The sequence below is a fragment of the Mus caroli genome, unplaced genomic scaffold, assembly GCF_978045245.1.
Source record: "Mus caroli unplaced genomic scaffold, Mus_caroli_1 scaffold_6, whole genome shotgun sequence".
Taxonomy (NCBI): domain Eukaryota; kingdom Metazoa; phylum Chordata; class Mammalia; order Rodentia; family Muridae; genus Mus; species Mus caroli.
The window spans coordinates 36,135,888-36,151,267 of NW_028227261.1; the positions used below are offsets into that span (position 1 = coordinate 36,135,888).

At 39.9% G+C, this 15,380-nt stretch overlaps 1 protein-coding gene across 6 annotated transcripts in view; it reads right to left on the minus strand.

Moving 5' to 3' along the window:
- Scmh1 (Scm polycomb group protein homolog 1) overlaps positions 1-15,380 on the minus strand; it is a 112,254-nt gene that overhangs the window by 12,143 nt on the left and 84,731 nt on the right. For all 6 annotated transcript variants that reach the window (XM_085839010.1, XM_021160806.3, XM_085839011.1 and 3 more), the window contains 3 exons: positions 10,763-10,992; positions 7,635-7,761; positions 530-730 (listed from right to left, as the gene is read on the minus strand). In XM_085839010.1, coding sequence (XP_085695136.1) covers positions 530-730; positions 7,635-7,761; positions 10,763-10,992 — 558 coding nt within the window. The remainder of the gene's footprint in view (positions 1-529; positions 731-7,634; positions 7,762-10,762; positions 10,993-15,380) is intronic.

Genomic DNA, 15,380 nt, shown 5'->3' on the forward strand with positions numbered 1-15,380 from the left:
ATAAGATTTTGGACTTAAGAAAACCAAAAAGAAATAGAGCACAGCAGGAAAGTATCGTCAGTTACTGCAGAAAAAGTACCATACTGTTAAATCAAGCTTGCATTTTCCCTCTATCCTGGAATTCAGCTCTCTTGGATGGGTCCTATAGGCCTAGAAGCTTAGGAGGCAGAGAAATGAAAGGAGGTCAAAGGTCCTCTGGAGCCAGTTGAGGAAATTCTTTTGCTGCAACAACATAGGCCCTATGTATTTTCCCCATGAAATGGCTTTAAGCAACACTCATATTTTCTGTGTGTAGACCAAAGTTTAGAAGTTGTGTTAGGTATTTTTGGCAGAGGTATTTGGTATATACTATATGGTATTCAGGTTATATAAGTTCAGCAGAGCCTGGGAACTGGCAGTAAGGGCTCTGGAGGAATGAGATACGTTTGCATCCTCTAGAGCCTATGAGTATGAATTCAGTACTAGGATCTCTCATCAGAATGAAGGTCTGACACTCGGGTTAGGAGGCCAAACTAGCCCAAAAGTTTACCTGAAATGACTTCACCGCCGTGGCCCTGTTTGAGGAAGCTGAAGACAGTTTTCTGGTGATAAGCACAGTCAATGCAAGCCTGGACAGCCTGCTGCAGCACCACAGAGGCACGGGCAGGCCCAAAATGGTCAGGGAGTTGTTGGATCTTCTTCTTATCCAGGTGGGGGCCCGTGCTGCCGCTCTTGTTCAAGTAGATACAAACTACAGGAAACAAAGAACCCAGGAACCTTAGAGTGTGCCTGGCAGAGAGAAGTCAGAGAGCAGCTCTCTTCCATCTGCTCAACTCTGGACTTAGCTCCACTGGGATTCCCCACAACTATGCAGCAGAGCACTGTAGGTGATGAAGAAGGTTTAGACAATCCAGTGCCTAGTTGCTACCAGCCCAAGCTGCACCACCAAAAACTCAAAACAAAGCCCATTAGGAGAACAACACAGAACAGAAATCAAGGCACAGGCCTTGTGTTTTGTTTTCTGGTCCCCTAAAAGAAAGTGTAAACTTTGAAGAAGACTCAAGAATCAAACTGCCTTTTCTCCTAACCTAAAGATAGCTAACTGGCAGGACAAAAGTTCCCATGAAGGTGGATCTAAGGGTCAATCTATGAAAAGAAGGATCAGTCGGTCTGACTGTTAAGAAATGGGGACAGGGACTATGACGATGTTTAGTAGATCAAGTGCTTAATGTAAAGTGTGAGGACTGGAGTTAGTACCACAAGAATCCATGTAAAGGCATGGTGGACCACCTCTAATCCAAACCCTTGGAAGGCAGAGTCCGAAGTTCCCCGGAGCTTGCTAGCTACCTAGACTATCCTACATTGGTGAGCTTTGGGTTTAACTGAGAGACCTTGCCTCATTGAATAAGGTAGAAAGAGATTGAGGAAAACTATTGGCACACACATGTATGTACATACCACACACACACAAGGAAATAAAACACAAACAGTGCATGTTGTTGAACATCTGTAATCCCAGCACTTAGGATGCTGAGGCAGAATTCTGGGTTCCAGGCAAGCTTGAGGTAATATTAAGTAGACTCAAAACCTCCCCAAATTTAAGAGAACAAACAAGAACAAATAACAAAAGGCAAAATGTAAAAAGAAAAGAAAAAGGAAAAGAAAAAAAAAAGGCTTTTCATGTTTGGCAGTGTGACCCTTGTTCTAAAGTCACTAAAAATAGAGAAACTCAGAGATAAGATACATAATAAGAACACAAATATTCATAGCAGTAGTTTATTCACAATAACCTCAAATGAAAACCAGCTTAGGTATTCATCAACAGGAGAATGAACACACAAATTATGGTATGTTCATCTGAAGGAAAACCACATGGCAGAAAGAAAACTTTCAAGTATAGATATCAACAACAACAACAACAACAAAACTTTGAAAAATGGCTTTCAAAAGTGAGTTTCAAAAATATTTTTTGAGTAAAAGAAATGAGATTCAAGAGTACAGACGGGCGGCATGGCTAATTTATATCAAATTCCAGCTCTGGGAACTCTAATTTATGTTAAGAATACTGCAATCAGATTAGCGGCAGAGACTGACGCAAGAGCCTGATGGACTTCTGGGGCAGTGGCGGTGTTCTGCGTCTTTATCACAGTGGCAGTGGGGAGGAGTTACACAGGTGCTGAGATTTATTAAAACTCAGCAAATTATATGAGTGTACAATAGACTTGCAACTAAGATTTATTTTACTGATGTAAATCTTATATAATTATTCTAATAGTGATTTTAAAAATTAATTATACATGGGTCATATGGTAAAATACCAAAGACCAAACTATGTAACCTCTAGAAGACTGTCCATTTTAGAACATGGCTTTCATGACTCTAATTGATCTCTGTCGCACTTGACCAATAGACAGCAGTAGGTCTGGGCCTAGGATTAAGAAAGCAGCAGCTTCTACTTTCTATTTCTTGGGATAATTACTCTTTGGTCCCAACTCTATGTGTGGGAAAACAAATTATTTTGTGAAGAGGTTCATGTAGAGAAACAGGCAGAACCATTATGCCAGCCATGTGTAAAAGTGAATCCCCAAACCTAATTAGCCCCTCCTCCCCCGGCCCAATCTAGCACTGTATGTAATAGATGAGCTGTCTCTACCTAATCAGCCCTTAGTGTTTCAAAATTTAGTTCTGTAGTAGTTTATCACATAGCAAAAGTGTATCAGAATAGATTCTTTTTTTAAAAAGATTTATTTATTTCTTTCATGTATGTGAGTACACTGTCGCTGTCTTCAGACACACCAGAAGAGGGTATTATAGATGGTTGTGAGCCACCATGTGGTTGCTGGGCATGGAACTCGGGGTCTCTGGAAGAGCAGTCAGTGCTGTTAACCGCAGAGCCATCTCTCCAGCCCCCAGAATAAATTCTAATACAAGATGCTTCAGTAGCAAATGCTAAGCATACAGCACTAGATTTGGAACCAGAGGTAGAAAGCAGCAAAAGCAAAGCACTAGTGTGAACTCAGACCCCTCCCTGGGATATTTCTTTCCTTTGGTGCTGGGGATCAAATCCAGGGCCTCATCCAAGCTAAGCAAGCGCTTAGCTACCACTGAGCTACATTCCTAGCCCCTTTAATAGAGGTTTTTTTTTTTGTTTTTTTTTTTTGTTTTTTTTTTTGTGGTTTTTCGAGACAGGGTTTCTCTGTTTAGCCCTGGCTGTCCTGGCACTCACTTTGTAGACCAGGCTGGCCTCGAACTCAGAAATCCGCCTGCCTCTGCCTCCCGAGTGCTGGGAATAAAGGTGTGCGCCACCACGCCCGGCTTTAATAGAGTTTTAATGGAAGCCTAAAGTTGCCCAGAAAGCTATCAGTGAGAGTTTAAAGGAAGGTGAAGGATGGGGGTGGGAGGGACAATGTGCTAGGAGGTACTGAAAGTTTGATATGACTGCTGCCCATAATAACAAAGCAGGAGATGTTCTTGATGAGCTCAATGAAATAGCTAAGGTGTTTTAAAGCCATCAAAGCGTTGCCTGTCTTCTTACTGTTTATGATAAAATGTAAGATGAGAGAGAAAAATCCTTTTTTAAGAGGTAAGAAAGAAGGTGGGATCATGGTGTCACATGTCTTTGATCCCAGCATTCATATCGGAGACAGGTGGATTTCTGAGTTTGAGGTCAGGTTAGTCTACATCATGAGTACCAGGACAACTAAGATTACACAGTGAGACCCTGTTTCAAAAATCCAAACCAAACAAAAGTCAGAAAGATACACGAATATGCTTCATAGATTTGTTTTAGGCCAAAGATTTCCATAGGAATTTGCTAAGGAAATCCTTGCAGACTCTGTTATACTACAATTTTTAAATATTTTAATTAAAATACAGTTACATAAATTTCACTTTTCCTTCCATTTCATCTCAAATTCATGGCCTCTTATTCTTTAATTACTAAGGTTCTCCAGGGTGCTGTCTTTTAGCTGTAGCTGCAGAAGAGGCACAAAGTAGAGAAGGGTTTATTTTCAGAAACCTTTGTCACTCATCTTGAACCCTGATGCTACTCAGAAAAACCTCAAACTGTTAAGATAGTTCTTTTGTTAGAATGATTGCTAATATTGGACTTAGAAGGTTCAGAGGCAGTACAAAATGGAAAACACCTATTCTTTCAGCCCTGCATCTTCATCTTTTTGGACTCCCAACTTTTCATAGGCAAGGAGAAAGGAGAATACCTACTTGTCTAATGGCAAAGGACAAAACAGAAGTTTACAACGTCTAAGAGACAACACTGGATCTAGTTAAGGAACTGCCACATGTGCTCATTTGAATTTCACAATTTCTGCAATTAGTGATTGCTACGCACAATAAACCTATCCCGACCCTGTTCACAGTCACGTGTTCCCTATATGAAAAAGCACATCTAAGTCTTGTGGCTAAGAAATTTCACTTACCTGTACCTCGTTCAGAGGACCTGCTGCCTGACATTGCAAAGAGAAGACACTTTTGATGAAGAGTCCTGTGAAGGACTGAGAATTTAGCTTCTCAAATAAGAAAAATACAAATAATTTATATTTAGGGAGTTGTCTGAGGTGGTTTTAAAATATAGCTCATGATTCTTTAATCCTCCCACACTGAGAGGTGAGGTCTGATTAGGGATCCCTATTCTTGAATTTAGGTTCCATGGTTCACTGACCAACAGAATATGGTTGAAATAATGCTATGCTAAGTTTGGGGCCTGGGCATTAGTGTCTTTCTAACAATATTCTATTAATAATGAGTATGTGGCTAGGACAAGTTGGAGTTATCTGGGAAGAGGTATCTCAATTGAAAAAATGCCTCCATTCAATTGGCTTACAGGAAAATCTGTTGGTCATTTATTTTCTTGATTGATAATTGATGTAGGGACCAACCTAGTGTGGGCGCCTGGGCAGGTGGTCCTGGATGGTATAAGAAGGCAGGCTGGGGCTGGTGAGATGGCTCAGTGGGTAAGAGCACCCGACTGCTCTTCCGAAGGTCCAGAGTTCAAATCCCAGCAACCACATGGTGGCTCACAACCATCCATAACGTAATCTGACTCCCTCTTCTGGAGTGTCTGAAGACAGCGACAGTGTACTTACATATAATAAAAAAAATAAATAAAAAAAAAAAAGAAAAAAAAAAGAAGGCAGGCTGAGTAAATCACCAGGTTGCTGCCCTGAATTCCTTTAAGGGTGGACTATTATGTGAAAGTGCAAGCCAAATAAACCCCTTCCTCCTCCACAAATTGTGTTTGGTCGTGCTGTTTTCTAGGATGAACAAAGAATCAGTTGCCCAAAGAATTTAAGATCAACTTGGATAATATTGAAAGACTGTCTCAAAATAAAACACCAAAGAATCAAAACAAACAAAAAGCTCATTAACAAAAACCAGAACAACATAAATTAAAAGTCAGGTGGAAAAAAAATCATCTTATCTATAGGATAACATCTCAGAATCATACAAAAAGAAAATATAAACTAAATTATTGAAAGAAAAGCTCCCACCAACACAAACTTCTGAACCCTGTAAAAATTCTCCTTCAAATGTAAAGGAGAAATAAAAAGAAAAGCTAAAATAGCGTGGCAGTGGTGGTGTATGCCTTTAATCCTAGCACTTGGGAGGCAGAGGCAGGCGGATTTCTGAGGTTCGAGGCCAGCCTACAAAGAGAAACCCTGTCTCGAAAAACCAAAAAACAAAAAAAAAAAAAGAGAGAAAAAAAGCTAAAATAGCATCCTCTAAGAAATGTTAAGTTCTTTAGTAAGATATAGATCAGAAATAGATTATAAAGAAGGAAGGGCTAAGGAGTATAGCTCAGTGATAGAATACTTGCCTAGTATGTACAAGACCCTAGTCTGGATTTCCAAAGCAAGCAAGCAAGCAAGTAAATAAATAAATAAATAAATAAGAAAAACTAAATGAAGACAAATGTTTTTATTCTTAATTACTAAAATTTATTCTAAATAATTATCAACAATATATTTGATTACCAGAGCTTATATGTAAATATATATGTGTATATATATATATACACACACACACACACATACATATATGCTTAAATATACATGAAATTATTAATACCAACATCTTAGTCATTCAACTGTTCTACTGCTGCAAAGAGGCACCATGACCAAAGCAACTCTTTTTTAGTTTATTTGGTTTATTTTTTTTCTTGAGACAGGGTCTCCCCCTTCAGAGTCCTGGCTGTCCTGGAACTCACTATGTAGATAATGCTGGCCTCAAACTCACAGAGATCTGCCTGCCTCTGCCTCCTGAGTGCTGGGATTCAAGGCCTGTGCCACCATTTACATGTGTGACCAAGGCAACTCTTATAAAACAAACAAACAAACACCATTTAATTGGGAGCTAAAGGAAGTTTACTCCATTCAATAGCGTATTAGAGGTGAAGACAGAGAAAGCTGGGGGCCTGAAACTTCATGACCTCAAAACTTAGTATAGTCACTGCAACCATGGAGTGTATACTGGCAAGTGAACAGACAAACAAAACAAGATATTATAGAGCCCAGAAATAAACTTACAAGAATTCACCTTGTTTTTGACAAAGGAGTAAAAACAGTTTCTTCAATAAATTGTGTTGGAACAACTGAAAATTCATGTGAACCCTTCCCCACCCAAAAGTCAAACAACAAGCAAACAGATAGACAAAGACCTTGTGCATGCTATAGGAAGGCCCTGCATTTTGAAGCTATCTGGAGAGGAAACTATGGCTAAGTACCCCTCCTGTCTCTTGACATTTTAGGGTTTGTGCAGAAAAAACTGTAAGTTTTCAGCCAAGTATCTCAATGCATACACACAAATGAGTACTTTAAGATCGCCCCACTGGAAAGGTATGCATATGCTTTAAAGGTATAGGTATTTTACAGTTACCTTTATAGAAGACATTCTATAAAATGGGGACAGATATGTATGACTTTTGCATGTGCACCTGCACTCAGACCCTAGCCCCCAGGTTGATTTTTCATCCTCCTCAACTACTAGATTTTGCTATGAATCAATCATTTGTTGGCTGGTCTCCAAAGTAAAATTCATTTTCACCGTATCAAGGTTTGTCTTCATTAATGATTGTTTTTCTAAAACTTAGAAGCAGCTTTTCATCTAAATCTGAATGGTGGCAGCCTCACTGGAATGCTATAAGGGATCATTAAGAAGGGAATGTCCCAAGCTAGAGAAATGGTTCAGTGGTTAAGAGCAGCCAGTGCTCTTAACCCAGGACCCAGAGGACCCAGGTTCAATTCCAGCACCCACTTGGCAGCTCACAACTCTAACTCCAGTTCCAGGTGATCCGACTCCCTCATATAGACATATATGCAGGCAAAACACCAATGTACATAAAATAAAAAATAGATTAAAAAAAAAAAGAAGGGAATGTCTCAACTAAGTGAAATCAGCCCTGGCTCTTCTCCAGCTCTGAGTTCACAGGACAGTTGCCCTAGTTTTCCCCCTTCTGACAAATGAAACTTCTCCGAGACAATTTCAAATGCCAACGAGGTTTTTTTGTTTGTTTGTTTGTTTGTTTTTAAATTCTACCTAGATTTAGAAGTGGACAGGGCTAGTTATCGGTAGAAGACTAGAGGAAATGTAGAGACTATGCCCCAGGGGGAACTGCAACTAGATCCATCTTCTGCTCTTACCTGTGGGGGCCTGCATGGCTGAACTTGGGATGGTGGCAGCATCTTGAGGAACAGTGCTGGTGTCCGGTTCAGGGGTGCTGGTTGTTGGTGAAGTGGGTGGTGGGCTCAGCAAAGTCCGAGGTTTCCTCTGTTAAAATGGATGCAGAAAAGTTTGCTACTGTAACAGGTGACTTCTCTCCTCTATCCCTATCACTCAGTATACCCATGAAACCAGTATATTTATGAATGGAACCACATCATCTTTATTTTCTACCTAGTAACTGGCCTCAAAGTTGCATGTACTGAGAATCCTTAGTGACATTTTCTGAATGTATGTATATAATTTTGATCTTCTGAAGAGAAAGAGCTTAATGCACTTGCATGTTAGATTCAGTATCATAAGAACTCCAAATCCTTTGTAAATTAGGCAGATAAAAGCAGAAAGCATGCTATGGTTTAATGTTATTACTTTGTTTCTTTCTCTAAATGGAAATGAACCTCTGACTCTAACAAATGCTTTCTTCTGCCTCTCACCTCTTTAGCTCATTACCTGCTATTTCTTCCCTTAATAATCTAACAGTCCCTAAATATACTACTTCTCTAAAAACCCTACAATTTTATCTGCCTACATCTTTAGAATTTTAAGCTTTCTCTTCAATAGGAAATGTTCTCTCTTGCTCTCTTACTTTTCGTCTTAACTCCATTCTTTGTCCACATTTGTCCAAGTACTATTATATTGCTATCTGCTTACCCACTGATGGCCTTGGTTAACCTATAGAGCTCTCTTTGAGGGTCTGAGTGCTAATCCTCACATGGCACGTGACATAGAAGTATTAATAAATGTTTCTCATGAATCATATAGTAGATATCGGTAACAATAAGGGGGTAAGATCCCCCTTTATTTTCAAGAAGATGGAAAGAGGATATGGTCTACTGTGTTTCAGACTTCATGAGGGACAGAGCAGAAGCAATCATAGTATCATAGGTCTTGGTTTTTAAAGGATCCTAAAGGGCCTTTAATATAATCAGCTTCAATATTTCTGTCTTCCTCTTCCTGAAATAGCCCTCTTACAGCGCCACCTAGTCCCTGAGAAAACATTGGCAACCATAAGGCTTACTACTATTTTGAGATAATTCCTTGTATTTGAAACAAAGACCTTCTGTGCAACTTCCCACTTACTGGCTCTTATTTTGTCTTTGGAGTCTCTCAGATACATACATTCACTCTTTTGATTACCCTCAAGATATACCCACAAGCCTTGGAATCCTTAAGGTTTTCAGCTTCTCCTCTACAACATGAAAACGAGTGTAATAAAGTAATTGTGTAATAGATAGAGGTAATAGTGGTGGTGGTGGTAATGTAATACTAATACTAATCTTATACTAATACTAATAAGAGTGTAGTAGATAGAGCCGGGCGTGGTGGCGCACACCTTTAATCCCAGCACTTGGGAGGCAGAGGCAGGCTGATTTCTGGGTTTGAGGCCAGCCTGGTCTACAAAGTGAGTTCCAGGACAGCCAGGGCTGCACAGGGAAACCCTGTCTCGAAAAATTGAAAAAAAAAAAAAAAAGTGTTAGGTGTTATTGGCAACAGATCAGAAGTACAGAAAGATTAAGCAACAACATTAAGAATTTTTTTCCTTTCTTTTTTTTTCATTAGGTATTTTCCTCATTTACATTTCCAATGCTATCCTAAAAGTCCCCCATACCCTCCTCCCCACCCCCCTACCCACCCACTCCCACTTTTTGGCCTTGGCGTTCCCCTGTACTGGGGCATATAAAGTTTGCAAGTCCAATGGGCCTCTCTTTCCAGTGATGGCCGACTAGGCCATCTTTTGATACATATGCAGCTAGAGACAAGAGCTCCGGGGTACTGGTTAGTTCATAATGTTGTTCCACCTATAGGGTCACAGATCCCTTTAGCTCTTTGGGTACTTTCTTTAGCTCCTCCTTTGGGGGCCCTGTGATCCATCCAATAGCTGACTGTGAGCATCCACTTATGTGTTTGCTAGGCCCCGGCGTAGTCTCACTAGAGACAGCTATATCAGGGTCCTAACATTAAGAATTTATATCCAATCAAAAATTAGACAACTAAGAGTGGCAACATCATAACTAAAATCATTCATCCATCCACTCATCCAACTACCCATCTATCTATCCATCCATCGGCCCATCCATCTATCCATCTATCTTTCATATATAGAACAGCACTGCAGGAGGAAAAGAGAAGATTAGGTAATTGACTCTGAGGACAGAGGTTAGCTAGAGTTACTAAGAAGAACAACAAATAAGTCATCCAAATAACCAACGCTGGGGAAATATGGAAACTGCAGTGGAAATCCAGTGTGAACAGGATATTTTTTCCATAGGGTGACTCAATTAATCTAGCTCAGGAGGGAGGCTCTGAGAAATCTTTGATCATTGGGAGTCAAGTAGAGGTGAAATGCTAACAGAGGCCATAGAGAAGTTTTCATACCATTACTTGTGCTAGGGAAGATATCCATGAATAGATGGGATGACTTAAGAAGAAGTAGTACGTTCAGCAACAATGCTCAGTGAAGCTGGACTTGGTCTTTTCCCACATTAGAAGAAAATATATGTCTCGTAGGTATAGAAGGTGTGTATTCTGTAGCAACCTTGGAACTAGATCTAGGAACCTATCACTGCAACCTTTTCACAAGTCTACGTTTTAACTTACTCCATAATAAAATAATGCTAATAGTACTTCTCAGAGATCTGTGATAGTCATGATGTGGATGCGATAGCAACTACTATAGCCTGGCATTAAGTGATTAAGTGACGTTCTTTAAAAGAAATGGTAGGAATAACAAAAGAAATACATTTACACAATTGACATACTCTGTTTACATGTTAGATATCTATTTTGTGAAGGATAATGAGGGGCAGGACTGTTATCTATGGAAGACATTAGATAGATCCTCTCAAAACCCAAAATTTGTTTCCTACTCTAACATTAGCAAACTCCATATAAGTGCTAAGCAGGAATGAAAATATAGGATTTCCTCTTAAAATCCATCCACCTGGGGGGCAAGATGACTAGATGTGCTCTTTTTTGAGATGAAACATATGAATGAATTTCCTCTTTGCTCTCCTGTACCTCTTTCTGGGAAACCCACGTTTTTACCTACCTTACTGCCAGGCTTGGGACCTCTCTTCTTTGGAAATTTCAAAGGTTCAGCTGACTTGGATGGGGTAGAGGTGGGATGGGGAATAAGGATCTTGGGTGTTCGGCCCCGCTTCTTTCCTGGTTTGCGCCCCCTCTGCCCTGGCTGATGCTCCAAGACAGTTTTGGTGCTGTGGATGCTGGGCTTCTCAGTGCTCACATCAGATGAAGGGGACGGATTCTTTGGAATCACAACTGTAAGAAAAAAAGATTCATCCTATCATCCCTCCACCTGCATTTCCATCTGTCTTAGGGATTCCATTACTACAAAACACCATGACCAGAAAACAAGCTGGAAAGGAAGTGTATTGGGATTACACTACTTCCCATATTGTAGTCCATCACTGAAGGAAGTCAGGACAGGAACTCAAAACAAGGTAGGAAACTGAAGGCAGGGACTGATGTAGAAGCCTTGGAGGCTTGCTGTTGTTGATTTTCTCTGCATGCCTTCCTCAGCCTACATTCTTATAGAACCCAGGACCACCAGCCTAGGAAAGATGCCACTCCAAATGGGCTGGGTCCTCCCCGATCAATCACTAACTAAGAAAATGTCTTACAGCTGGATCTTATGGGCATATTTTCTCAGTTGAGGTTCCTCCTTTCAGATAACTCTAGCTTGTGTAAATTTGACATAAGATCAGCCAGCACACCACCCAGACAGAAGGAAAAATAGTTTGCACTTCTGTCCCAGAGGTTCAGAACTGGGACAGAGCTCAGGTGTCTACACCCTTCTTCTGATGAGAATAGAGCTCTAATTAAAGAGGAAATGATGTCTCTCCCAGGTTACTCAGTGAGGCAAGAACTTTTGTTTTCAACTGAGCCCAGACAGCCAAGGCCACATCACCATGGTTGAGGTTTTCGCATGGTAACTGCAGTGAGGGGAGTGAAAAATGGAAATGGAATCATACTCCTTAACTTAAAGTGCTTGCTCTTCATTAACTGCAAGGTTATTTATTGTAATTTCCAAGAAGTATGGGCTTTCGCTTCTGCTTCGTGCTCTAGTTATGCCTAATGTCATACTGTGTCATCTACTTTTATATTCCAGTTGCCCTATGTATTGAGCTTCTTATTGTTCTTGGTTACACATGTATCAATACTCAGTTCTCAAAGCTTAATACACGGCCACATTTTCACTTAAGTTCTGACTAGGATACCTTCTAAAGTATTCTGTGGATATCTGTGTTCTAGGACTCCTTAGTTTTATGCCAATCATTCATCTTCTCCTTAAATTGAGAATATTTAGAGATAAGGAATACTTAATTCATCACACAAATAGTAACTGAGCACTTGCTATCGATTATATACTTCTTTGAGTCCTACGGATAGACAGAACAGTGAACAGAACAGCTTCCAATCCGGGGAACATGTTTGTGTGTCTGAAGTTAGAGTAGCTGGACATGAGGTAGCAATGTGGAGACTAGGTTAGAGAAGAATAGCACTAAGACTGAGTAGATCAAGTTGGGTAGATAGGTCAGCCACTGCTATGCAAGCACAAAGACTTAAGTCTGAACCCAGAATCCATCTAAGAAAGCTGGCTGTGGTGGTGTGCACTTGTAGTCCTATCTCTGGAAAGGCAGAGATGGGAAGAAACCTGGGGCTCACTGCTCAGCCAGCCAAATTTACCAGGTAAAGTGGGCCAATGAGACCCCCATCTCAAAAAATAAAAAACAAACAAACAAACAAACAAAAAACCAGGTTTAGGGGTTGCTAAGGGGATGGCAGTCAGTAAGGTGCTTGCTGCATAAGCATGCTCATCTGAATTCTGATTTCCAGTACTCACATACACCAGCATATAAATACACAAAAACATACAAAACATTTGAAATTACTATATCCAATCAAAATTTCCAAAATCAAAAGGATTAAAATCCATCCCTAATAGTGGTGAAGGATGTGAAGCAATTAGAATTCAACACTACTGGTCTGAACATAAATCATTTTGGAAAATTATTTAGTTGCATACCTTATGATCCAACAAAAGATATGGCCACCATCAGACATGTGCTGGACATCACATTTTTTTGTGAGGTAAATGATGGAAACAACTCAAATGACAAACAGCAGAACAGATTTCTAAAAAAATGTAGTATATTCATACAGAGGAACATCACAAGAAACACAATGAACTACTGCTAACCATTTTTATATGCAACAACATAGCTCAATCTCATAGAAATATGCTGCATAAAAGAAGCCAAATAAAAATTAAATAAGAAAGAGCCAGAATACACATACAATTTGTAGAACAAAATAATCTAGATTGACAAGATAAATCAATTTGAAGGAACAGGATACTATGAGGGAGACTTTGAGATGCTTAAAATAAACTGTAGCAGAATAAAAGAAACAGAGAAGACAAAATAGGGCTGAAGAGAAGGCTCAGTTCTTGCCACACAAGAATGAGGGTCCAAGTTCAGATCCCCATCATTCACATAAAAGTTACATCTACTTGATTAAATGTAGCCAAACATTAGCAAACAAACCAGGAAAATATACTGAACACATTCCATTAAAATCATATCTAATGAAAACAAGGAGTTTACATGATACAATGTTATTAGCTGGACCAGCTGGGAGAATAATGACGCTTTTTATTGAGATGGAAAACACCAGAGAAAGAGATCTGGAACTGAGTTTCTAAACTTGTTTCTTAGGAACTGCCTATTAGACGTTAAAATATGGAAATGTTAATTAGGGAGTTATACATCTCAATCTGGAATCCAAAGGAGATGCTGGATTTGAAGATAAAAATTTGAGAATAATCAGTGTGTTTACTGGTATGTAAAACCATTAGAATAAATGAGATTTTGTTGACTATGAATACATAATCAAAAAAAGAGGAAAGAAGATAATTTCTAAGACACATTAATGTGCATCAGTTAGATAGAAAACGGTATAGAAGAGGAGACTAAAGAGTGGCCTAAAAATGAATCCAACAGAAAGTGAGGATGAAGTTCCAGGAAAGTGGAAAAGGTAGCACCCCAACCTATGATCAAAGCTAACACCACCACAGCTAGAACACCCCGGGTTATCTTATAATGTGATGGACCAAGAATATCACATACACACCATCTTTCCTTCAAATCAATTCTTTTTGAGGTCAAACACACCAAAACTAACAAAATAACTGGCCTTGTTACAGACAGACAAATACAGGAATTATTCTATATTCTGAAGGTGAGAGTGACATACAGTTAAAGCAATGTACAGTTTGGTTTAGAGCCTAGGGGGAATATACATTTGAAAAGGGATAATAGATCAATTGATAAGATTTACATACTTACTCTGGCAACATCTCATGTCAAGTGTGGCTTACTGAGTCACATTATGGTAGGGCATCATATGAATTACTGAATAAATTAGAGGATGTATTTACCACATGATTTAGCAATTACAATCATAGGAATACACTCTAGCATACTTATATCGCATATATGTTGAAAGCAGTATTTTTCCAATATAATATTTTCATTGATTATTTGGAAATTTTACATCATGCACCCTGATCACACTTTCCAGTCCTCCCAGGTCTGCCTCCTCATCCTTGTGACTCCCCTTGACAAAAAAGAAGATAAAGAGGAAAAGGAAGAAGAGAAAGAGGAAGAGGAAAAAGAGGAAGAGGAGGGGGAGGCGGCAGCGGCAGCAGTACCCAATTTATATTACCCATATACTCAGTGGAGCACTGTAAAACTCCCAGTGGTCAGCCTCTTAAATCTGAGTCCTTCCCCACCCGCACCCGTGCCAGATGCTATCAATTGCAGAGAGCTACACTTCAGCATCACTTCATCACAGTTTTTAAGAGTTCTCCTCAATGGCTTTTCATCTAGACTGTTATTTTTTGGAAGTGGTGGGAGTGGGTGGTAGGAGTTGTCAGAGAAATTTTCTATGTCTGCCTTTCTCAACTGTAAGTCTGCAGTCATTGATACAACTACAAAAGTGGGGGGTTTTGTTTTTTGGTTTTTGGGGTTTTTTTGCCCTTAAAAGGAAGGGAGCACATATTGGGCTTCCACATGGTCTCTGGTGGGAGTACAGATCATGCACATCAACATGGCCTCTGGGAAAATCCAGGCCATGGGCACCATCAAAACCCTTGGTAACAGTACAGGCCAAAAATACAAACATCAACATGACCCTCTGCTCCAGTACAGGCCATGGACACCAATATGGGCCCCAGTGGCAGCCCGGTCCATGGACATCAACATGGCTTTAGGTGGCAGCACAGAACATGGATGTCTACCTGGCCTTCCATGGTAAAAGGGCCACAGACATCAATACAGCCCTTGGCTGCAGCAGGACCATGGACCTAGGCATGGTTCTCTTGTGTTATTTTTAATAACTGAAAAGTTGAAATTATCCAAATGTGCACTATTAGTAAAATGGATTTAGGCTGGGCACTGACTGAACATGTGTTCGTGAGCATCATGAGTCCCTAGGCGTGTCCTACAGCACACATACACATTTTAAAAAGAGGGACAGATTTTTAAATGCTATTTAAGCTAAGAATGGTAGCTCACATCACAAGCACTTGGGGAGCCCAGGGAGACTGCTTAGTCCGTAACATGCTTGCTGCCCAAACACATGGA